General features: G+C 57.2%; 2 protein-coding genes across 2 annotated transcripts in view; one reads left to right on the top strand and one right to left on the bottom strand.

The window, feature by feature from the left end:
* The window catches only part of RAI1 (retinoic acid induced 1), a 115,723-nt gene that overhangs the window by 15,713 nt on the left and 74,905 nt on the right, over positions 1–25,105 (bottom strand). The gene's annotated exons all lie outside the window — the stretch shown is intronic.
* The window catches only part of NRN1 (neuritin 1), a 48,562-nt gene continuing 35,797 nt past the window's right edge, over positions 12,341–25,105 (top strand). Inside the window, 3 exon segments of the mRNA XM_012726076.1 lie at positions 12,341–12,382; positions 12,384–12,438; positions 12,559–12,757. Of these exon segments, the coding sequence (XP_012581530.1) occupies positions 12,341–12,382; positions 12,384–12,438; positions 12,559–12,757 (296 nt within the window).

Here is a 25,105-nt window from a genome sequence, read left to right as displayed (position 1 = left end):
GACAACTTCTGTGTCAGGGAGGTGTGCTCTGTAATTCCCGCTCGACGTTGCCCACAGCTGAGCCTGGCCAAGGACGCCATGGGCGCGGGAGGGGCAAACCCAGCTGTCCAAGGCCGTGTCACCAGAGCGGCCACCCCACCCTCCTTGCGGCCCCTCCCCCTCCAGTCCCCACCACTCGCGGCCCCTCCCTGACAGCTCAAAATCATTTAGCAGAGTGATTCCCGCTCTCTTGTCCCCTGGGGCTGCTGGATCCTGTAATCTGGTCCCAGCCTGGCAGTGTTCAAGCGTGACCCAGCCAGGCCGGCCCCGGGCAGCTCTGCCACTGCCCTGGAGCAGCGCTCACGCACTCACGCACACACACCTCCTCCATCACTGCCATGCCATCTGGAATCTGTCTGCTCCTTCTAGCAGACATCGATCAGGGGCCGCCAAGCCACTGTGGGCATAATATGTCCCCTCCTCTGACTCCCAGGAACACAGGACAGACACCTGCTTCCTGTTCTCGATATCAATAGGTGCACAGATAACAGGGCCTAGGGCTCGGCAGAGACATAGTCTGTCCACCACTCCTTGGGGCCAGGGCAGGGCCAGGGCAAGCCAAACCTAGAGCCCTTCTGGTTCTGATTTTGATTTTAGGGGTTGGATCCTGGGAGGAGGCTGTAGGGTCTAACCTGCCCCAAAGCAAGACCTGGGTCAGGAAATGACCCCCAAGCAGGGCCCCCCCCCAAGACAGAACAACTGGATTCAATGCCCAGCTAAATGTTTCCCAACTAACTGGCCAGTGTGAACCCTCAGAAGACCCTCAAATGACATGGAGAAGCAAGAAATGTTCCAGGCTCAAAAGGAATCAAGCAGAGGGGCTGACAGCTCTCAGTCCCAGGAGGCTTGGAAAGAACACAGCTCAGCCAGGCCTGCAGGCCAGGCCCCTAGGAGGGAATGGGGCGGGGAGGGGGTGGAGGCAGGAGGGGGGTGTTAAGGGACTTTCCAGTTTCTGTTCCCAAAACCAGGCTACAATAATTTCTGGGTTATAGCAGGGACCAAAAAGGAATAAAGAAACAGAAGACAGACACACAGATGTGAGAAAGGAAACAGAGCAGTATGGTGGGGGGGGGGGGCTTCCCCCAGCTCACCCCTCTTCTTCCTGGTACTGCCATAGATGCCTTCCTCATCCAGTATTGGGGCTGACCATGGGCAGAGGAGAGGCTCCGCTCACCTGGGCAGGGCAAGCCCAGCATAGCCGGACAGTCCCCAGGAGCCCTGTTGGCAGAGCAGGCCAGCTCCCTGCCCTTGTAGCAGAGGGAGCCAGCGTCCCCCAGGGCAAATGCCTGCCCAGCGGACTTGTCAAAGCAGCCAGCTCCAGTGCTGACTAGGGCCTACAGCTCCCCACCCCCTCCACCCCCACTATCAGGCATCCCTAACCAGGAGACACGTGCCCGCCCTTCTGACCCACTTCAATCCCATCCCTGGTGGCTTGGATCAAACATTACAGGAGGTGCCTGCTGCCATAAGCCAACCCCAGGCACTGATGGCGGCGTGGGGTTCCAGTCTGGCTGCTCCCCACTAGAGGACAGCCCTGTGCTCCTGACCTGATCTCTTCCGGGAGGGCATGGGCCAGACTGCGACAGGGCGCCCCGGTGGGTGGCCCCTTCTGTTCCCTGGTTGGGCACACACAGGCCCCACTGCTCGGGCCCTTTGCTCAGGGAGTCCTGCGCTGGCTGGTAGTGTCAGCAGAGACCAGGCCCAAGGCAGAAGACACTTGCCTGCACTCCCCGCCTTCCAGGCGTGTTTATGAGCCCAGAATGCACAAACCCAGGCCCACTCAGAAGGCTGCGCCTCATATATCTGCACAAATTACATTTCGGCTTTTATTAGTCCCAGATCGCTCTCATTTCCTGCTGAGTGTCCTGTGGATATCATTAACATTTCTACAGCTTTTAAATTTTTTTTATTTTTTTCACATTCTCCAAAATGCATTACCAGAAACATTATTTAAAAAGAGAGAGTGCTATGACCAGCGTCCCCCCACCCTGTTTAATCAGTCCAGCTGCTGCGTCTTTTAATTTAGCCGAGCTGTATTACAGGCGGGTTTTCCAATACACACGAGCAGCTGGATGCAGTGAAAGCATCTATCTCTAAGAAAAGACAGTTCAATTAAAATACGAGAAGCCCAGTGCCTGATGGAGAATGCAGGCAAAAATGGTCACCCCAACACCACCCTGAAAGCCCAGCAGGGGGGGGGGAATGCAGGAACAAAGGCTGCCCCTCACAGCCAAGGAGGCCCACCAGCTCTGCAGGAGAAAAATGGGGTGCTGCCTCTTTAAGAGCTGCCTCAAGCTTCCAAGGGCTGTGTTGTTATTAATTATGATGATTATTACTTTTCAATAGCACTAGCAAGGACACAGAGGAGAGGTGGGCAGCGGCCAGAGAGGAGGGGCAGAAAGCGGCCTGCTGGTAGAGAGTGACCTTTGAACCTGGGGAGGGAAGGAGGAGGGGGAAGGGAGAAAGAAGACTGAGGGCCTGGCCTCTGTGGATTCAGCTGGAGGCATCAGGGAGGGACCCCCAATGCATTCTCACAGGGCTCCCCTATCCCTGCTTCCCACCTGTTTCTTCTCCCAGGCACAGGTCAGGGCCTAAGGCTAAAGTACTTGTCAAACAGGGGAGGAGGAAAGGAAGGAAAAGGAGGGAGGAAGGTGGAGGCAGTCAGTCCTCCAGGTATAGGTAGGTCAGCTGCTCCCTTGGGACACCCCAGAAGCAGGGGGGTCCTGTCCTGTCGCAGGCCCCTGGGAGGAGGGGCAGGTCAGGCTTAGTGGTGCTCAGGGCCCCAGCACAGAGCTGTTTCACAGCTCCTTCCCTTGCACTAAGCTTCTCTTCAGTCCCCCCAATCTAGTCATGAACAGGGGCACAGCAGAGGGCAGGGTAAGACCCCAGGCCCTCACATGCAAGACCTTTGATTTCGGGGCGTACCCAATCTCAGCCCTTTTACTCAGGTAAGGACCCCAGTCCTATCTGCCCAGCAAAGGCACTGAGGGGCCAAAGGGGTCCCGGGGTGCCCCCTGGTGGGCTGCTAGTTGCCGACTCTGTGCAGGTTTTCTCATGGGAGGCTCTGATTTATTCTGCCCATTTATATAAAAGGTGGGTTCAGAGAGCCAGATACCAGGGCAGAAGCCACTCACAGTGAAGTTCCTTAGCTGCATGCTACAGCAGTGCAGTGACCAGACCGTGTGGACATCCTTCACCTGGACCTCACACCAAGAGCTGCCATTTCAGAGTGTGTCAACAAGAAGGTGCTTTGAGGAGAGGCGGGGGTGCAGGCAGCTCACACTTCTCAGGTCCCCACTGCCACCTGTGCGACTCTGAGGCAGGTCAAGGGACCAGGCCTACCTAGTCCCTCCAGTGGGTAATGGTGGATGATGGTCACTGACCTGGCCACCTGCTGTCAACATGGTAACTACTGTCCCCTGGGCAACCTCAGAGAGAGGTCACTGGGCCCATAGCCTCTGCGGCCACCAGGGTCAGGGCAATGTGCTGCCATGCTCATGGTGGGAGGAGATGGATGCCAGCTGGAGGTGACACCTGGAAGTTTCTGAGAGAGAGGTCGCTGATGGAAGAAAGGAAAGGGAAGAGATGGAAAGGGAGAGACAGAGGCAGAGATGGGAGAGAGAGGAGAGGGTGTGTGTGTGTGTGTGTGTGTGTGAATGAGAGAGAGAGATACCCCTGTGAGAGAAAGATACACGCACACCTGCCAGCCGGTGAGAAGGACACAGGAATTCCAAGGCCACAGTTTCCATCCTACCTACTTACCCAAGGTTGTTTTATGACCCGATTTCTTGATTTGGAGCTGCAGGGGAAAAAATGTAAAAACCCAACCCATCCAAGGCTTGGAAACAAGGAAGAAGGGGAGCATTTCCTGCATCAGGAAGCTGGGGATGAGGGGGGTCAGAGATTGTATGTCCAGGGAGCAGTGGAGTGGGACCATCTTCAGGTCTCTCCATCTGTTGTGAGTGATAAATAATAAATATGAAACTTGATTAAAATGATACATCATTAGTCAGATTTCCTGCTGTCCTGTCTATTTAAGTCCTAAGGGCCTGGCTTGAATGCAGAGAAGGAATGAATTTCCAAGGAGTCCACAAGACAAGACAGCCTGGGACCCACAGGCCGGGGGTCAGATGGGGTCCTTGGGCCAGAGGCTGGTGGTGGACAGGCCAAGTCAGCTGGAGGCCTGCTTGGGGCAGAAAGGGGCACACTCTGGGGTATAAAGAATTGCAGACAACAGAGCAGCCCCCAACCTAGTGCATGGTTTCTAGACACCCCCCCGCCCCCCGCGAGTCATATCCCCAGCACCCATCCTCATTCAAGGGCACCCAGGCATGTTCCCTTCTATGTAGGCAGGCTGGATGGGAGGGTCTGGGGACTGGAGGGCCTTAATACTAAGAGGTACGCAATAGGGCCAGACGGTCAAGGAGGAGGAAGCCCACCTAGCACCCACTCCGGATGGCCAACTTCCACCCTGAGACCAGGGGCCCTAGGTAGGCAGGCTCTCGGGGCTCTCTGGAGGGTATCCCGAAGGGAGCAGAGGCTTTAGGCCTCTCCAGAATTTTGGAAGTCCGCCAACCCCACCTCTTCCAAAGACTCCTCGCTGTGGGGCAGCCAGGACCTGCTAAGTCAGGGTCCCTGTGTGTGGCGCTGTGCCAGAGAGCTTCAGTCCCCTGCACAACTGGGAGACAGCGCTGCGGCTCGGGGATCTCAACCGGCTTCGTGAGCTGCTTCTCCCCACATGCTGCTCCACTGGCCCATGCAGTTTCTGGAATGAGCAGTCCGCAGGCTGGCAGACCTGGGCTAAGGAGGCCCCACAGTCCCAGGGTGAGGGGCGGTGACAGGTAGGCAGCAGGCAGAAATTCAGACGGGTTGTGCCATGGGCATTCCAGAACCCTCTTTGGGGAAGGTTGTCAGGGTAAGGGCTCACCTATTAACACCTCCATACTTACCAGGCTCCTGAGGGAAACAACTATTTTTAGATTCTTTTATTCACCATTCAACAAAAAGCATCACATCACCACCTCTCCCCATCTCTGTCAAAATGAAGAAAATGGGGGACGGGGGACGATGACTGCTGGGATGCAGACTGGTAAAGGGCTGGGGTCTGGAGGCCCACGCCACCAGGGTCTCACTGAGCAAGATCAAGGGCTGGCCCAGAGGCTGGCCATGGAGGTTTGCGGGGTCCCACAGGGGCTCCCACTCTGCTCTGTTCTCCCCATACCAAATCTCCTGAAGTTCCTGTTTTGCAGGCAACTGCACTATACGGGTGAGGTAGGATCTGGGTGTCTGCTAACTATGAAACTATCCAAGAGCTCAAGAATAGAGAGCAAAATCTCTCATTTCAGTCATGTCCCCAGATTCCAACTACCCCAGGAGACCACGACTGCCCTGGGGAAGCAGAACCCCAAGCCCCCAAGCCCGTGGTTTGCCCCAGACTCCGTGCCTCGGGCACCCTGTGCACTTCTCAGCCTCAGGGCCTCTGCACTCGCCATTGCCTCTGCTGGGAATGCTGTTCCCAGGTCTCTCGCGGCTTCCTCAGCTCCACGCCTTTGCTCTTCACCATCCTGGGCAGCCTTCCCCAAACTGGAACAGCATTCCTCCCTTGCACCCCCTGCCCCAACACGGCTCACTTCCTTGCAATAAGTCATACAGCTGGTGGGCAGGCTTCAGTATTGGTCTTTCTCTTTAGGACAGAAGTTCCATGGGAGCAGGGATTTTGGCCTGATTTGTTCATAGCAATATCCCCATTTTCCAGGACAATATTAATGAATAATGTGTAAAGTGTCACATTAACTCTATGCAAATATCCAGAACAAGCAGTTGGGGGGAGGTACTCAGCACAATGAGGTGGGGGCGGGCTGTGGTGGAGTGAGGGGCTTGCTGCCATTCCTTATTCCCTCAGGCCCAGGCATGCACTAGTTGAATGAAGTGGACTGATGGGGATGGAGGCAAACTGGGGACCTATAAAGCAAAAGGGCACCCCTGTGCACTCCTGTGGGAAGGAGGGCTCAGGACACCAGATTTTAGCAAAAAGGGAAATCACTAATTTACAAAAATGTTATTAACCAACAAAAAAGTTTAACACCCCAGAGTTCAAGAGTAACCTCCGTGGGCTGCACTTGATCACAAGCTCCCAGGTGTCAAACGCTGATGTAACTGATGTGCAGTTGGAACTCGGCAGAGGCAAAGGCCGCCCTTCTGGGGTAGGGAACTGGGACACCTGGTGGGTTCTCGATATCACTTGGTTGGGGCTCAAGGTGAAGGAACGAGAACAGGAGCACCCAGAACCTTCCCTAGCAAAGGGAGATGCCCTGAGGCCAGCAGGAACCAGTTGCCATCTGGAATGGTGCAGAAGGGCTGGGCCAGCCTGCAGAGCCTGGCTTTGCAGGAGGGGGAGCTCAGACTTGGAAAGGTCAGAGAGGTGGGGGAGCTGTCCGGGCTGGGAGGCCCAAGGCCCACAGAATCAGGTCCCTGCTGCCCTTCACTTTGCTGGCTTCCTGCAGAGCTTCTTGATAGCACACCTCGCAGCAATAAGTACATAATTAATTGCTTAATGAGCTGTTTTGCATAAGCCTGCCTCCCCAGAAGGTAGCTGGATGAGGGCAAGGCTTCATCTTTTGGTCCAAAGCTCTTCTCCCAGAAACTGGCCTGAGTAGATGCCTAGTAAGTACTGTCTGGAAGGCTGGCAGATGGGATGGGTGAGGGGGCCCTTTGGGCTGTGTGCATTATTAAATTCTCACCACAGCCCTACAGGACACCGGCCAGAGGGCAGATTGATGACAGTAGGCCTGAAGGCCAGGACCCACACAACAGTAAGTCAGGAAGGAAAGACAAAGGCTCCTGCTCCACCAGTCCCCACGGCCACAGTGCTCAAGTGCCTGCACCCACTCACTGGTCAAGCCCATTTCTGATCTGGGTGGGGTAGGGAGCCCCAAGTTCCATTGAGGGAACCAAGCGCCACTGAGAATGCACCAGGTGTCCCAGTTCCCTGCCCAACAAGATCAGAACCCCCCTCACCTCCAAGGCCAGCTGGGTGTGGAAAAAAGAGGGAAAAAAGCAGCACAGTTCCTACACAGACTACAGCCAGGAGCTGATACCCAGGAGGTTGCTGGGTGGGGAGGTAGTCAGGGGAGGCTGGAGAAGGACTGAACTTTCTGAGGAAGCCTGAGGACTGCCAGTGGGTGGAGGAGCTGGGTGAGGCTGGGAGACAGGACAGAGCAAGGTGGGTAAGGGAGCAGCTCCCTGCCCCCACCTCAGGTGACCTAGCTGCTGCAACCAACGGTCCAATCCCTCTGTGCTCATGACATCAATAGCAGGCAATCCTGCAAAGTCACCCCATTTATGAGCTGACAGCATCACTACTGGTGGCATGGGAGTGAGGGCACGCTGCTCTGTGCCTTTGGGACCAACCAGGCTGTGGCTCAAGCTGGAGTGGCTCCCAGGCTTGTTTCAGATATGGTGCTTTTCACAACCCCCTTGCCACCAGGGCCAGCTGCTAGCAGTGAACCAGTAGAGCCTCCTTCTGCAGAGCACATTCTAGGTCAAACCTCCCCCTCATTTTGACCCAGAGAGGATCAGCGCCTTGCCCAGGAGCTCCAGCAGGGCTGAGGTTCCTCTACAGGTCTGTGCCTCAGCACGCCTGTCTGTCCACCAGAAAATGAACTCAGAGCTGGTGGCCAAAAAGAAGAAAGGGCAGGACCTCCCGGACTCCAGATTAAGGGCAGGGCCAAGGAACAGTGCTCCTTCCCTCGCCGACAGGAACCACTCCTCACTGCCCAGCTGTTGACACCCTCTCGGTGCAGCATCCTGACAGCCAGGGACGCCAGCAGCGAGCCAGCCCCTCCCTGCGCGTTCCACCTGGGGGAGCCGGGGAATTGGCGCCCCTCCCTCCCCCCAAGTCCCCAGGGGAGGAAGCCGCCTGTCAGGCCGCCACGGCGTGTCAAATCCTCTTGCTGCCTAATTGTGAGACGGCGGCGTTTAAAGAAACGCTTTTCTGGCCGCCTGCCACACCGCAAACTGCTTGGTATAATTTTATTATTAAGGAGAGAGAAAAAGAGGGAGGGGGTTGGAAGAGAGAGAGAGAAAGCGAGAGAGAGGAGGAAATTGCTTAGTCCAAGTCAGCTGGTGGAGTATTCTGCTCAATGTGAAAGCGGGGACAGCTTTCCAGTTGGCAAGCTGACTTCGTTAATTGCGCATTCAGTCTCTACTTAGGGTAATTGAAACGAAGCGAGGCCCAGGTCTGACAATTAGGGTCTGCGACTGGGCCATTAACCCTTTCCTCAGCCATCGTGGCTCCCGGTTGGATACTACCGCCCCCTCTCAAGGTGGGGGTGGGCTACTGGGCGCCCCCGCGAAGGCCCACCTGGGGCCGGGGGCTCGGAGCCCCACACCGAGCGCGTAATGCGGCAGGGGGCTGCCGAGCGTGCGTCCCAGCAAGAGCAGGGTTAACGCGGCGCCGCGAGTCCTGGAGCCTGCTAGGGCCAAGCTGGGGATGGGGGAGCCGCGCTGGGTGTGCGGGGGTTGCTTGCGGCCTCACCGCCCCACTGCAACAGATGTTTCAGCCGTGTAAGACAAAGGCAGAGCGCCTGCTGCTGCCGGGAGAAAATCCGCAGGACTCCCTCAGGGGCAGGTAAAATTTCACCTTCTATTTGTGTCCCCCCACCCCCTTTCCTTACACCCCCGCCTGCCCCCGCCTAGTTTCCCGGCCTCTGCGCCAATCCGGAAAGCGCCACCAAAGACGCCGCGCCGCCTCCTCTGCAGCCCAACCCGCTGACCCCAGCAAGGTCACGGCGACCTCGGGCTCCGCCAGCGACGCGCCCGCCCATCCTCCGCCGGCGAGGGGCGCCTCCCCACCTCAACCCCCTCCGTGGCGCCCTCCCAGTGAGCGATCTAAGGTAATTGGAGGCGCCGCGAGAGAGGAAGGGGGCGCTACACTCGCCACGAGGCGGAGGCGGCGCTGGACGCTCATCGCCTCCCTCCTGCTTGCGCTGGGACCCCGGGGGGCTGAGCCCCCCCCCAGCCCCCATCATTCATCTCCCTGATTCCCGCTGTAGCCGCCCTCGGAAGTCAGCCGAGTGAAGCAGCTGTTCCTTGCACACTCCACTTGACCAAAGATGATGATAAATGAGGCCCGGGCTGCGTCGGGGACGCGGCGCCGGCCGCGAGGGGCGCACAGGGCGGGGCGTGCGGCCCGCAGCCCCCTCTCCGCGCCTCGGGAAGGGCGAGGACGCGGAGGACAGAGGCCGAGAGGCGAAATCAAAGGCCTGCACCCCCCCGCCCCGCCCCGCGCAGCCCCAGCACCCGCGGCAAGGAGGGAGCGGGCTGAGAAGTGCATCCTGAACGCTTCCTCGCCGCTCGCGCCGCAGCAGTGCCTCTTCCTTCTCCACCTCTTCCCCTAAAGCCTCAGTCCCCGAAGCGCCTTCGGCCCCCCAACCCCCCCACCTCCGTGCCTCAAACCTATTAACGCTCGTAAATAATGAATAATGGAGTGCTTCCCTCCAGCCGCGCAGGGCTGCGGGCGGGGGCCGCTGCCAGCTGCGCCCGGGCCCGGGGAGGGGGGCGACCCCCGGCCGGGAGCAGGGGGCTCGGGCGCTCGGCCCCGCACACGTGCAGCCGCGGCGCGCGAGCGGACACCCCGCCCCGCAGAGGAGGGGGAATCCCGCTCTGCCCTCCCCAACGCCACCTCCCCTGGAGTCCTCTGGCACCGAACGAGGCGAGAGAGCGCGCGCGAGCTTCCCAGCCGGAGAGGGTTATTTTTAACCTGCCCCCCTTTCTATATCTGCCTCTCGGGTTTGCGCGCCCGCCCGCCCGCCCGCCCGCTCCACCAGCCGAGGACGCGGGCTCCTCACCTCGCTCAGCGGCTCCGGACTCTGAGCGCCTCCCCCGGCCCGCGGCCCCCGCCCCTGCGCGGGCATCGCGCGGCTAAATCTCAGCCTGGAAAGGACCGATTAGGAGCCGCGTGCCTTTCTGCGAAATATTGGAACCGGGTGGGGTGGGGGCGGGGATCCCGGCGCTCTCGTCCCCTCGCCTTCCTCCCAGCTCGCAGAGTGGCTGCAAGAGGCGGCTTCGGCGCTCCCTCTGCAAACAGGGGTGGCCCGCCCGGGGCGCCGAGCTCCCCTTTGGCTTTCACCCTTCTCGCCTCAATGCCCAACCTTCTTCCATCATCTATGAAGCTGTAGCTTCCAACACACGGACCCTCCGGCAGCGGCGGCGCCAAGTGGGGCGCTGCCTCCCCCCATCTCCAGCCTCCTCCCTGAGCCGCTCCAAACAAACACACCATTTAAAAGGCAGCAGTCTTGCACACCAACAACTCCAAGGCAGACCCCACCCGTGCCCGTGCCAGGAGCGCGCGGGGGAGGGGACGGCTTTCTCCCAGCCTCTTCTCTCTGGCTCACCTCCTTTAGGCCCACCGCTGTCCCTCCCTCCCCTAACAGACCCGGCAGCTCAGACCCCTCCCTCTTGCTCAGGGGAATGAGGCTGCAGGAAGTTCATGTCCACTCCCATTACCTCTGTTCTCCAAGAGGCCACCCACCCAAACACCAGTCTATCCTTCCCCCCAAAAGGGGGGGGGGAGTGGAGGAGCTGGCGGAGCCCAGAAACCCCCTGGAGGCTCTGACTGGATCAGTCACTTGACATTTTCCAGACTCTGCTCAGTGCCCAATCCTGGAGAGCCGCAGGCATAGGGCCCCTAAGAACACCTCCCTCCTGAACTGGGTGGGGGGTGAGAGACAACCTGTAACACAAATGGGGAAGGGAGGAAGGGGCTGAGAAGAAAGGAACAGGGAATTCCAGGGGCAAGGAACTGCCAGGCTGAGCGGCAGGAAAAGAGCACAGCCTGTTTGCCAACCAGAGCAGGACTTCCCTCCCCAGCTTAGTTGGAGGAAAAGGGGCTTGGGTGGGAGAAGGCTGGGCCCCCCACCCGAAGGGAGCAGCCTTTGGCCAGTATTATCAGAGAGGTAAGAAGTCTGGCAGGCTTGGAGGGGGAGGGGTGGGGGGGTGAAGATGTGTGTGGAATACAGATGTGAGGACAGCTGGGCTTGTCTGCCTGCAACCTTGGGCCAGTGGCTGTAACTTGAGGCCCAGTTTGCCCTGAAGGCAAGGCAGGTGGGGGGGGAGGGCTGAGGGCTCCCAGAACATGCAATAACTGGCAGGGCAGAGTGGGATTTTCAAGGGGCTTCCCCTATCCCCCCCCAACTACTTCCCCTAACCAGCCCCCACCCCAGCCTAGTCATGGGGTTTGGGGCCTCCCTTAGATCTAGAAAGTTCTCTGGATATCCCTCAAGCCTCAGACATCTAATAGCAGTAGCAACAGCAGCAAACAAACAGTATGCTCTGGCCCCTCCTATGGCCAGGGTACCTTCGCCTCTCAGGCTGCCCTTCTAGGAGCAGATATCATGTCTCAGACAGGGAAACTGAGCTCCAGAGGAGGGAAGGGGCCCTTTCTGGCCTCCGGGGCCTGGTGCTGTGGACAGGGCCACAGCCTTGTTTGCTCTGCCTCCAGGCCACTGGACACCGGGGTGCCTGGGGACTTGAGGTCACATGATACAGTTGGATAAAAATGAGGTCCTGGTTTGCTCCTTTGGAAATTTCAGATAACTGGTTTTCTTAGGAGAAAAGAAAGGGCAGAGGTCTGAGTGGTGGGAAGACAGAGAGAGAGAGAGAGAGAGAGAGAGAGGTCACTGCGTGCCACTCCTCACCTCACCCTCCCAAACCCAGTTACCCAAGGTGCCAGACCCCCTGTTAAGGGGATCAGGTGGAGGGGGGTTGGCTCCTGGGGTTGCAGAATTATTGTAGTGAGACCTCAAGTCCATGCGGGCCTCATTTATTCATCTCACACCACTACTCTTCAAATGTGTATAGCTATTGCTGTGATGAATAAATTACAAATCTGTAGAGCCTGGCAGCTCTGGGTGGCTATATCCCCTCCCCCAACACAGGCTAACAGGCAGCTATTTTGGCAGTAAAAAGGTCTCCTCCAAGAGACTGGGGGTGGGGGTTCTGCCTGATGACCTGTTGGGACCACGATGTGCTCCTGGCTCCTCTGCCCCCACTGCTGTGGCTTGGATGGATAATATGCTGCCCCCAACTGTCCCTGGGTAGGGTGGATCCTGGCCAGCCCCCCAGACACGTAGCCTGGTGGCCAGAAGCACTGACCTTTGGGGGAAGTGAACCTCCAGCCGCTGCTCTGAGGCTGGTCCGGAGGCAGCCTGGGGAGCTTTTCCTCAGGACGGAAAATATTTGCCTTTGGTTTTCAGCTGCCGCCTCATCCTGGCTGACTTCCTGTCTTCCACACAGCCGTGAAATGTGGAGGTGCTTATGAGTAAAAATGAGGCAAGGGCAGCTGTCTGAGCCCAGCGTCCGGCTGTTTCGAGCAGCACTCCTGTTTTTTTTTTCCTCTGGGTGACTAAAATCCTTTCTGCTTCTCTTCCTTGTATTGGTTTTTAGTGCCTGCAGCTAAAGGCGAATTCCCCCTTCCTGGGCCCAGGCCCAGGCCCTCAGGCCTCACCTCCAACTGCACAGAACCTTCCAGAACACCCTCCCTGCTGGCTTCTAGTCACTCAGCATCTGGGGGAGACAGCCTCTTCCAGCTGCACAAAGCTAACTCAGCCTAACCCCAGAGCTGCCTTGTTCTGGAAAGTTGCAGAAGAATCCCTCCTGGCTGGTCCTGTGGTGTTGGTGACAGCATGGAGGATGGCAGGCTGTTCCAGGGGGATGGCAGGTTCACTGTGGCCAGGCCAGGCCAGCCCACTGGGAGGACTTGTAGGAGTCCGGCAATGTGGTTTGAGTGTAGGGGGAGTCATCTGCTCCACCCCCAAGCCCACCTGACTATAAATGCCTCCAGCTCTGATGTCACACAGCTCTGGGTTCCAACCCAGCTTGCATACACTCTGCTGGGTGGTTTTTGGGCAACTCATTTAACATCTCTGAACCGTATATTCCTTCATTGAAACTGCTCATTAATGCCAGACTTTCAGGGCTATTGTGAGACGATGAGACAAATGTACCTTGTGGAGGGTAGAAACTTCCAGCAGTACCCTGGTCTTGCCCCTGGATCCCAGGGGCTAAGTCTAGTATTCTCCCAGGTTGCTGTTTGTATCTGGGACGAAGCAGGTCTTCCCCAGAGCTGAGGAGGGTTGCAGAGATGGAGGGTTAAGGACCCTGTGGGCCCCACAGCAGTTGGGTTCTCCTGGCTGGAGATTTCAGTGTTGCCCACACTACACCATCACCACAGTAAATGCCTACTGCTTCGGTGGGGTTTGTAGGCCTGGGGCTCTGCGGTAGGAGAGGTCGCTCTGAACCACACCCAGCAGAGCCAGAGTTCAGTCCTCAGAGGCTCCCAGCCCCCTAAGTCCTGGGGGTCAGGTGCCACAGAGGGGGAGCTCATGGGAGGAGAGCTCACTGGTGCTGTCCGGGGAGAGTCCTCCAGGGCCCAGGCTCGCCCATGTTTCCTTGAGCCCTGTGGTGGTTGGGCCACCCTGAGGCTTCTGCATTTGGCACTGCTTCCTGGCAGCCTCTACCCAGTAAAAGGTTGCTGAGCCCCGAATCACTTCAAGTCTGGGCTCCTGGGCCTCAGAATCCCCATCAGGAAGCTGGGATAAACTCATCCTGCTTCTTCCCTTGATGGTCCTCTATAACTTCTTCCTGTCCCTAAGTCCTTCCGAAGGCACAAATCCAGACCAAGCACCGACCCCCGGGGGTTGCAGCCAGGCCGTGCTGGGTGCTGGGTGCCAGGCACTTCCCTAATGAATGCTTTGCACCTACAAACTTCATCCTGACAATAGCCTCCAGGGATGGGTACCATTTATCACCCTGGATGATGAAACGGGCCCAGAGACCTAACACTCACTGCCTGCGGTCCCACCAGTGGTGAGGGGTAGGGGCCTGGACTGTGCAGGCTTCTTTAGGGGAAACAGCCCATTTGATTTTCTTGGCACAGAGTAGGTATGGATTCTGTGCACTGCATCTACCTTGACAGCAAAAGTGTGGGGTCCCCAGTCTGCTAGGGATGGGGGGTGGGGGGAACGTGCCCACACAATCTCTTTGGAGACCTTTATGACAACATGTGCCAAACCCACAAGAACCACATGTGCCCCTGACCCAGCCAAGCCCGGGGTCATCGGCCACAGGAGGGTAACTGCAGCCTCCTCAGCCACAGCAGAAGACTGGAGATCCCCTAAGCGGCTACCTGAGGGGGTGAGGGAAACGCATTTGGGTAATTCCACAGAAAGAGTAGCGCGGAAGGGCTCCGTGTGCTAATGGGGCGGTCTCAAACTAAGGGGGAACACGGCAGGTTTTTTTCTAACCATGAGCATGTGATACCTATTAAGGGTTTACAAAGTATTATATGGATAAATATTCACCCTGCGGGCTATGCAAGGCAGCTGAAGAAAGAGTCTGGTTTCGAGCTCCAATCTAGTGTGGCCACATGCCAGCATTTGACTTAGGTCAGTGGGGAACCTTGGTTTCCTCACTGGATGGCCCCCCAGCACCCTGCAATGGGGCAGGACAGGAATCACCCGCACAACTTTACAGATGAGAAAACTGAGGTTCCTCAATGGGGAGAATCAAATCAGAATCCTTGTACAGGCCATGTCCTGCAAGGGGGGGGTGCCACCTCTGCAGCCAGGGCCATTACACGGGCAGCCGAATGCACCTGCGGGTGGCCGCTCCGCACTCTCCCTCCTACCGGCCACATGCTTCCCTTCAGTGGTCAGAACCAGGGCGGCCCGTGTTGGGGAGCGGAGGCCATTCCAGACACCGTGGGTCCGGAGATTCCGGGCATGAGGGAGGCAGTCCAAGAAGTCTGGGCCAAACCTCAGCTCAATACCGCCCAGTCGTGGGCTCTCAGGCAGGTGGCTTCAGCCCCTGAGCCTCGCCTCAGTTTCCTCAGCTGTGAAGCAGGAGTGAGAGTTAGGAACCTCCCAGAGTGGAGGGGGATGAAGTGAGACAATGGCAGAGTTGTGGGAGCAGTGCCTGGAGGAGGAGCGCCCAGTAAGTAAGCTGTTATTTTTAAAAGGTAAATATTTATGTAATTTTTTTGTAACAGAGGGAAAGTTCAGGAAAATCCCTGACTGGTCCTAGCCGGCTACAGAGATGGGCCAGGGAGGCGAGAGTTCCTTGGAGTGACAGGAGCCTGGCTCCTGCCTCTGGCCCCAGGAGCAGCTGGTCCCTGCCCGGGTGGGCGGACACACCCAGCAGGCAGTGGCCAGAGCGACCAAGGCCTGGCTGTCTGTGTTCCCTTGCTGGCGCGTTGGGCGGAACAGACTCGGCTGGCTGGCAGGAGGCCCCTGCAGCCCCAGGCCCATGGAAAGAGGGCGCAGAAAGGCCCCTGTGTTCCACCCTACTCCAGAGCTGGCTTTTTCCAGACCAGAGCCTCATGAGTCTTTGGAAAGAACATCAAGTACCTGAGGCCCTGCTCCTGCCTGACTGTGTGACCTAAGGTGAGTCACCCTACCTCTCTGGGCCTCTACTTCCTCACGTCTTAAGTGGGGATAGCAGCAAGTGAGCAAGGAATCAGTGAGAAAGTAGACACAGAAGTGCTTTGTCATTGCCACTCTTGTGCTACTTCTTGGTACTTATGTGTGCAGGGCCCTGTCCTAATAAGTAGACTATGTATTTTAACTCACAGATGAGGCAGTAGAGGCAGAGAGGTTAAAGCATTTGTGCAGAATCATAAAGTGTGTAAGAGGCAGAAACACTCTAACAGGCAAATAATGGGAGGCCTAATATTATTGTAATTCATGGCTATGGGGTCAGGCCTAGGGTCTCAAAGCTTCAATTGTGGTTCCTGGAGGCAGCTTTGGTGAGAGTATGAAGGTCCGGGAGGGAGCACTATATTGTGGCTGGGTGTGACCCTCATGGCAGCGCTGGGGGCAGAAGTCACTTCCCTAGGAATTTGGATTTTTAGGGTGCCCTTGTGTGCTGGGAGTCAAGAGAAGTACCTTCTCCCTGACAAAGTATCTTAATTCCCAGGATTAAACTGTGTAAGGAAGACATGAACATCCCATTTTAAAAACAGCATATTTAAGGCTTGGAAGAAAAATAATTTCTTGGTGAGCAGCAACACTTGGATTTGAATTCTGATCATCTACAGCCAAGTCTACTACTCAGGACAAGGATACTGACACAAACCAGAATGGTGAGCGCCAGTGATTCTCCCAGAGAAGAACCTTCAGGGGCTTCAGGGGTTCTGAGAGAACTTGTCCTGCCCACGCACTGTCACTGTAATACCTCATTTGCTGCCTTTGGGTCTTTCTCTCTTTACTCCAGTTCACCCTGAACCTCCTAATTAATGTGGGTCGTTTTTCAGATGGGGAAGTTGAGGACCACAGGGACTTGCCCAAAACAACCCCACTTCCTAGTGCCTATAGGGGCCCCCTCAGATCGCACAACCCTTTGATCCACCCTCACACCCATCCAACCATCCACCCTCACAGGCATCCTTCCTGAGAGTCATCCACCTACCTTCCCACCATTCATCATACATGCACCCCTGAATCTGAGTAGTGACCAACTGACTCATTTTATGCCACAGTGTTCAGGCCTGAGCAGGAGGAGGCAGCTGTGGGCTTCAGAACCTCTGAAGAAGGAAGAGAGGGGCCAAAACATAGCGACGGACACTAAACATACCTGAGTGGGAACAGGAGATCGGAAGGGGTCTGCGCAGTTTTCTCTGGGAGTTAATGGGGGAAAGAGGCAGGCGGGAGTGATAGAGAGGGTAATGAAAATGTGGCATGACTCACAAGCTGAATTAAGGGGCAAGAGACGATAAAGGGGCAGGTCCGCAAGGTACGAGGCCTGTGGACCACAATGAGACTAGGGGCTTTGTCCCCAGGGAACCAGGATAAGCAGAGGAGTGAACTCTGCTAGGACCCAAGTTATCAAGTCCCTGGGGCTGCAATGATGAAGGGCCTGAAGAAGGGGGGTGCTCCTTGGGGTTTCTCCAGAGCCCACACTCACAGCCACCAGGTGATAACACCCTCCAGGGCTGTAGGTCCCCCTCCCACTCTCTGTGGACCTGCCTCACCCAAGCCTCCAGTATACTGGCCAGCCAGAGTCTGGCTCAGGACTGCCAGCGAGCCAGAGCCCAGCAGGTGGTACCCTGAGGTGGGGGAGGCCAAGAGGCGGGCTCACGGTGGCTCACAGCCCTTCCCACCCGTCCAGGTCTCTGCCTGCTTTCTCCCTCACGCCACGCGGGCGGGCATCCGGCCCCTCTCTGCCTTGTCACTGCAGGGACAGCATGACATGCGAGACCTGTGTGTGGTGGCCTCCTTCTGGTCAAGGTCTCCCTGGCACGGCTGTGCAGTTGTGGGTGGAACCCAACTCCGGGTGCAGTGATGAAAGGCTGGACTTGGAAGGGAGTGCGATTCCCTTGGGAAAGGGTGGCTCGGTGCAGCAGCCCCCTACAGGCCAGCTTTGATGGTGGATCAACCCCAGGCGGCTCCTGGGGCTCCAGGGCACAGCCCCTCACTGGGAAACAAAGGCGGGCCCAGGGCGAGTGCAAACATTAGCAGGGAGACGCAAGCGGCTCGTCCTGGCGGCTCTTTGGCCGGCCCGTGACTCTGCCTCTTTATTCTTGTCTCTTCCTTTTCAGGCAAAAGTGTCCCTCATGGACAGGCCAGGCCAGCAGGTCCGTGTGAACCCCCCACAGTTCCCAGAGCTCCTTTGTCATTTCTCCCACCCTCCGAACCCCCACTGAAAGATTCTGTCTCCCAAACAAACCTCATTTAGAGATTACCCACTTGTTCTCTCTCAAGGGACTCAAAAGGACAGCTATGATGGACGTGAGTGAGCTAGTGGTCCGTGGGCCGCATGTTTGCTGGATAAACGAGTCAGTGGATGGTGGATACGTGGAAGTCCAGCCCCAAGCAAAGCCACTGCACTTTGCTGCTGTTGTTAGCTTGCATAAAATGTAATTTCCCTATGGCTTTTAAAAACATGACAGGAAATTCTCAGGTCTCATAGGTCCCCTTTCGGTCACTCTTCATGATGCCTGTTAGTGACCAGGTCACACAAGGAGGGGGGTGCTGGACAATGGGCTCCTGCCTTCCCAAGCCATGCCATTCCAGGACCTCCAGAAGTTTCCCTGAAGACCCCTATCCTGAGCCCTGACAGAGGTCAAGGCTCCCAGACCCCAGGAATTCCTGTGACCTGTAAGTGTTCCCAGGCCCAGGGCCCCTGGGAGCCTCTTCACCGGGTGGGGGTGGGGGGCTAGAGGGCATTTAAGGAGGGAGGGTGCTTGTCTGCTGAGCCCGCCTGGCAGCTTTGCAGACCCAGAGAGCAGGGCGTTTGTCATCTGCTGAGGACAGTGGGGATGGTTTAAGGTGAAATTTAAGCCCATTAGTGCTTGGCTAATGACATCAGCAGCAACAGCGAAAATGAAGATGGCAGGGTGTGTGAGCATCCATAAATTGTCAGGGCTGGCACTGCTTCTGTCCTTGGGCTTGGATCCCCAGCCCCTCCGCCAGCGTGGGCCCTGAGCACCCACCCCCACACCCACACCCTCACCCCCACCCGAATGGCTGGCATGGCAGGCCCAGCCCTGCCCTGCTCCGCCCAGGCTTCAGCTGGGGCGTGAGAAAGGAATCGGCCAGGGAGCCCAAGCATGGAGGCAGCATCTTCTTAATCTCCCTCCTTTTATAACTTCTGTCTTTTTTATGCACACGCAAGGATCCCAGCTCAGCCGCCGGCATCTCTTCCCCAGGCTGAGCCATCTCCCTGCAGCTAATGCCTGACAGCTCTGTTTATGTCTCCCCATAATTCTCCAGTTTTATGTTTTTTTTTCGGGGCCATTAAGCTCCCAGCCACAAGCTCCTTTCCCTGCCCCCGCCTGCCTTTGTCCTTGAGGCCAGGCAGCCCCACCGCCCTTGGGGAGATGGGCTGCCCTTTGCAGCAGGTGGACAAGGACCGTGGCCACTCAGAATGGCCCTCTGGGTGGGGACTTTTGGTCCCCAGGTCCTTCTGACACCAACTCCCATCAAGCCCATAACAGGTCTCGCCTGCCTATCCCCAGGTAAGATACCTGTTCATACGAGGGTCCTGGAGGTCCAGCAAAGTCCTCTGGCCCTGAGTCACACCCACCTCTGAATGTTGCTGTTCCTCAGTCCCATCCTTTGGCCTCTTGCTGCTGACCTTTTCTCCTCCCAGAGCTTCAACCACCTCCTGAAAGCACCGCCCCTCCCCCCCCTTCCTCTCCCAACCCCTCTCAGCATATCCAGGCCTTCAGGGCCAGTTCACTGACAGTGTCGTGAGTCCTCCACACCACAGGACTTCTCCTCTGTGCAGTCCTCCTGGGGTCCTCAGAACCACCCCCCCCCAAAGGACTTATCATTAGATTCCCTCTCATCCTCATAGTCACAGCCCCAAAACCCCCACAGGGAACTCCTTGACCACCTCCAAGCTGAGGTTCCCAACTCTGGGTCTGCCCCATGTGACCTCTCTCAAGTTCTGCTCTGGACATTCCCTTGCTCTGAAGCCTTTCAATGGTTCCTTGTTATGTCTACTCACTTGAAGACCCACCTTAGGGGGTCCTGGCCTCAGCCCCAGCTCCTCAGGAGAGTTGGCTCCCGCTGCCCCTGCTATCTTCAGTCTGCAGCCAGATCTCAACTGTCCCCAACATGGTCTGTCCCATCACCAGGCCTTGCTTAGGCTGTGTATACCTCCCAAGGGGGTGTCCCCCATGTGTAGGAAAACCCAAGGCAGCAAGGGCTGGGGGGTGAGGGAGGGGAGAGGAGCCTCTCTGACTTCCTCAGCTACAAACTATTCTCTTTCCTCTGGGCCCCAAGGCCCCTTCTAGGGCTCTTATGGCTGTGAAGTCGTTCCCAGACAGAACACAGCCTTGGTCTCCGCACATACAGGAAGCATCAACCCTGGCACCATGCCAGGGGCCCTGCCAGTCTCACCCCAGTGCCTGCCCACTCCTGCTCTGGGAGCCCAAGGCCTACTGCCCAGGGATGACCTAACAGGGAGGAAACAGGCCCTCCCACCCCAACTCCCGGGAAGGCACCTGAGTCATTCCCTCTTTCCTGACCTCTTTTAGTTTTTGCTGAGTGGCTTTGTCAGCCAGAGGCCCTGCCACCCCGCCTGCCATGTCCTGGATGCTCTCCTCCTGGCACGCCAGTAGCCTCACCCTGCCTGTCCTATGATCCCGTTGACCCCAGGGCTGCCCTTTGCTATGGTCTCCTCCTCCCCACCCCCCACCCGGCACCTGACACTGTGCCCAGCCTTTGGGACACTGCGAAGCCTGGCTCCTGCTCCTGCCCTCCCCCGTGGATGTGCTGGGGCAGAGGAGGGAAGTCAACCACAGAGCGTCTTCATGCTGCCGCCACCCTCCCCTCCTCTTCTGCAGGCGGCCGGATCACTTGGCTCGGTTTCAATCGATTCCAGCCCACGTCGTCCTGCGTCTCCCTAGTGTGTCTGGCCGCAGCTCAGCAGGCCCCTGCTCTGCCCTGCTTGCCTGGCTGGCATTCCACCCAGACGACTTCCTGCCCTTGGCAGGCTCCACCAGTGCACTGGCAGCCCTGCGTGACAGCTGGAGCGCTCCGCAAGTGACCCTCAGGGCACCTGAACTGTACAGGCAGCCTTCTCCTCTAAGGGGGGTCACATCCTGAGCCTGCCCTCAGCTCACAAATAGCGCCGAACAGACTACACGTGGGGAGCCAAGCTGGCCAGCCCGTGGGACTCTGCAAGCCCCACCACTAAAGGGCAGTCTGTCATTTGTGGAGCCCCATGCAACATGCAAACGTGGGCCTCTGCTCAAAATTATTAGCATCAAGGCAGGGACAGCCAAGCATCAGAACAAGCACCCGACATTTCTGAGCACAGGCCTTCGAGGCAGGCACTGGCCAGGAAAGGGCACGGCGCAGCTGCCACCCCTGACGGTCTCCCCTGGGTGCCGGCACTCTGCTGGGTGCTCCAGGGTGGCTGTGATTCAATTAACAAGTCACACCTGCGGGGTCACAGACACCTGTGATCAGAATAGTAAAATCAGTCCTATTTACTGGACACTCACAATATGCTAAGTCTTTTGTGCAGATCCATCAGCAAACTATCACAGCCACCCAGTTGTATAGCGTGTGAGGTGGGGGTTCAGAGAGGTGACATGATTTACCCAAATCACACAGCAGGAATATGCTGGAGGCAGGAGTGCACGCAGGCAGTCCTGACTCCAGGAGCTGGCTTCCAGCTGATCCATACCCCAGGGGAGCACCACACCCAGCCCCTGCCTGCCCCTCACCCCCCAACATTTTCAGCCTCTCCCCCTGGAGCTAAGTAGGAACAGGGTCTCTACTGCCGGGTAAACGCCAAAGTCTTCAATGTGAACTAAGAATGAAGCCTAAGAGGCCACCTTCAACCTCTCCTGTGGAGAAGCAGAAACTGAGGCTCAGGGAGGGTGACTGACTCCAGGAGGATCACACAACACAGCCAGCCCCACAATTCCCAGCCCCAATCACCCCTATTTCCAAAGACCTTTCTCTGCTCCCCACCCCAACCCCCCCACCCCCAGCCTGGCAAATGCTCATGACCAGCTGCATAATGAAAAAAATGGATATTCACATGATCCCAATTTTGGTGAACAAGCTAGGTGGAAATACACACAAAGGGAACACAAAAACGGAGTCATCTCATCAGAAGGGTTAGCGGTGACTTGTTTTCTTCTTTAAACTCTGGCATCTTTCTACATTTTCTCCAGTAAGACAAAATTGCTTAAAAGACCAACAGTTCTGGGTTTTTAGGATGGACAGCGGATGGAAGTTAATGGAGCCCACTCCTGGTTAATGGAGAGTTGCCATAGACACCGCGCGGGATGTACACTCCCAGAACCAGGGCACGGGCTGCTGTCACGTGGCAGCGGTCTGTGCCCATCCTGGAGGGTTCAGAAGGCTCCTGGGAGTCCGCGTGTGGGAGGCCTGGGACATCCTGAGTGCTGTGGAGGGTGTGACCAGGGAGAGGCTGGTGGGACCTGGGCATCTTGGTGTCTGTCACCTGGCCTGTCCTGGCGAGTGCTGCTGTCCCCCCAGGAGTGCTGTCATCCTGCCTGTTCCGCCACTCTCTGGCCCCACTGGCACCCTCCCCCCCAAAGTCCTCCCATGACCCTGCCAGAGGCCACACTCACACTCAGGCCACTCCATCCTCTCCTGCTCACAGCCCAAGGATCCCTAAGTCCTGCGACCCATAGGACCATACACAGCCTCCCTCCCCCTCAGCTACCCCCTCACCTTTGCGGCTTTATCTGATACCCCTGATGTTCTCTGGCCTCAGCGACCACGGTTTGCTCTCAGACACCCTGTCCCTGTCCCTCTGTAGTGTGCTGCCTGGAGCACCCCACCCCACCCGCCCAGTCATCCATTCCCCTGTGGGGGGGGGTGCAGGACCATGTCACTCTAGGCCTGTGCATGCGCCTGTCACCCCACTGCTCCCTGGGCTGATCCACCTCCCAGGCCCTCTGGCCTAGTTCAGCGCTCAGAGAATCCATCAACAGTCCCCCCTGCCCCTCAGAGGTGGGGCCGGGTTGAGGCCCCCAGCACGCCTCAAACTGACGCTGGGCGTTTCACAGACAGCTCAGGCCACCTCCTGCCCGGAGAGCCCCCTGGGTCTCTGGTCTGAGGAGAGCTGACAGCTCCTTAATAAAAGCGGGCCACAGACGCGCCTGAGTGACATCGCCCGGCTGAGAGCCTCGAATCAAAGCCTCATTTTTCTTCTTCCTGTTCAACAGCGAAACAATTTACATAAAGGTTCCTACATGTGTCTGAGACAAGGATGCAGTTCTTGTTCTAACGGGCTGGCGCCCTCTTTGGCCTCCCCAGTGGTGCCTGGCCCACCTCCCTGGGAAAAGAGGTCTCAGGAGCTACCTGGGGGCTGGGCGCAGCAAAAGAGCATCCCGTGTTTTGGTTCAAGTAAAAACTGAAACTGGCCCACACTTAAGGGCTGGGGTAAGGGAATGCGCTGATGCAGACTTCTCCTGTGCTCAGACAGATAAAGGGGTTTGTGGGGTGAGGTGGGGGGGTTGGTATACATACGCACCTGTGTAAATCATGGTGAGAGACATGCCCCTGGGTATGTCACAGACCAGGCCGGGACCCCAGGCCTTTCAGCAACGAAGCCCAGGTATGGCCACTGGCTGCAAAGCCATGCTCAATTCTCACGAGCCAGGGCCTGGCCATGCAGAAGCCTAGGTAGACCCAGATGAGGCTCCCAAGCTGTCCTGTCTCCACTGACTAAAGCCTTAAACTTCCTGTCTTCATTTTAGGCAAAAAAAAAAAAAAAATAAGGGCCCTCCCTGTTGGCGCAGCGGGTTAAAGCACTGCACTGAGAAGCTAAAGCCACTTCCGCATGAGTTCGATTCCCGCCTGCCCCGGAGGTGACCACATGGTGTGGCAGACCTCTCCTGACCCACCCGCTGCTCCCCTCAGCAGTGTGCTTCGTCGATCTGCCTGTTCTGCTCCCCACTCTGTCTCTGGTGAATCCTCTCACCCTCCGCATCTCTGGCCTGTACCCCAGTTCTGTACAAATAAATAAATAAATATTAAAAAAAAAATAAAATAAAAAAATAAAAATCACCCACTTTTAAGAAATTCCACACCCTAAGAAGTAGCAGGTGTCTCACCACCCTGTAAATGAATGACCCGACCCCTCTCCTGCAGGCCTCGGAGTGGGGAGAAGAGCAGAACTCAACCCCAGTGCACCCCAACAGTTGCCTCTGCTGACTCAGTTACTGTCAGATGGGTAAGGGACAGCTGCATGACTTGGGGGACCCTCCCCACACAGCAACTGTGGTGCTGTGTCACTGTGTGCTTTGTAGTAAGGGCTATGCATTACTGCCTGGGGCTCAAACATCCAGGCCCATGGCTTGCACTGTGCTTTTCAGGATTTGGGGGGGTGCTGATGATGTGTTCATTTGGTAAATCCCAAGGAAGTGAGACTGTACTTGGGATGTTCTGGACTCTGAGACTGGCCCCCTCCTGCCTGCCCTCTTCCCCTGGCCTGCCATGTCACAGGGGTGCCTTCTTTCTTAAGTACCACGAGACCAGGCACATGGCCAGAGCAGGGCTGCTAAATGCCAGCACCAAGCCATGTGTTCCAGAATGTTCATGGCAGGTAGATTTCTAAGATCCTCAAACGTTCATCAAAGGTAGAAGGTGAACAAGCAAGCCGTGGCATGTGCCCCCCGCCCCCCCCCGGGCTATGGCACAGCAGTGGCCAAGTGAGTGCTGCCCTCGGGCGAGTCACGGCAACAGACGCTGTGGAAAAGCAGCTGTGTGTGGATGAGCTTCACACGCCAATGGACAGGCCCTGGGCAGGCTAGGCCAGGGGGCCGGGGACACGTGGCTTCGGCTCATTAAGGGGAAGCCCTGGCCCTTGATCATGAAGCATGGGGCAGTCCGGGAGGTGGTGATGCCTCGGCTGAACTCTTGGAGACCTCCCCACAGCGCCCACAGCTGCTGCTGGCTCCTGAAGCCTGAGAAGCCCTGAGATTGCCGTCTTCTTGAAACCAGCCTCCTCCTCACATTTCTGAAGGCTGTGCCTCCCCCCCCCCAAGGGCCTGCTACTGGCTAGGGAAAGCTGGAGATAGAAGGAAGAGTCTGGGACACTGAGGATGTGGTGGTGGAATGCTGGCAATTGACCTGTTTCAGATGATACATGTCAGAATCCCAGGAAAGAAAACCTTCTCCAGGAAAACCGCCAGGTGAGCCACGCAATAAACAATCCTGGCTGAGCACTAGCCTTGGGTTCCCAGTTCCAAACGCTGCTGGGGGCCTCCCAGACCAGGAGCCAGGAGGGCTTCAGGGTGGACAATGCCTGGGGAGAGTGCGGGTGGAGTGTGGGGGAGCCTCCCAAGTTGTTCTTCCAGTTGGTGAGAGAAATGGGGGAAACATGGGCAGAAGTCTGGGGGTGCATCAAGGAGCAATTGGCTCCTTAGGCAAAACAGATCCCCTACAGACCCCATTTCCACTGAGTCATGCCCATCTTCCCTTCCCCCAAGCGCCCCTCCACAGAGCAGGAGTGGATGAGAGCAAACCCCGGTAGGTTAAGTTTAAGGGGCTCTAAGCAAGCACCTCTCCTTCCT

This window comes from Condylura cristata, unplaced genomic scaffold (assembly GCF_000260355.1).
Source record: "Condylura cristata isolate star-nosed mole 26May11 unplaced genomic scaffold, ConCri1.0 scaffold00017, whole genome shotgun sequence".
NCBI lineage: Eukaryota > Metazoa > Chordata > Mammalia > Eulipotyphla > Talpidae > Condylura > Condylura cristata.
Note: the sequence above shows the minus strand (reverse complement) of the source record. Positions and strands in the feature narration are given on the sequence as shown.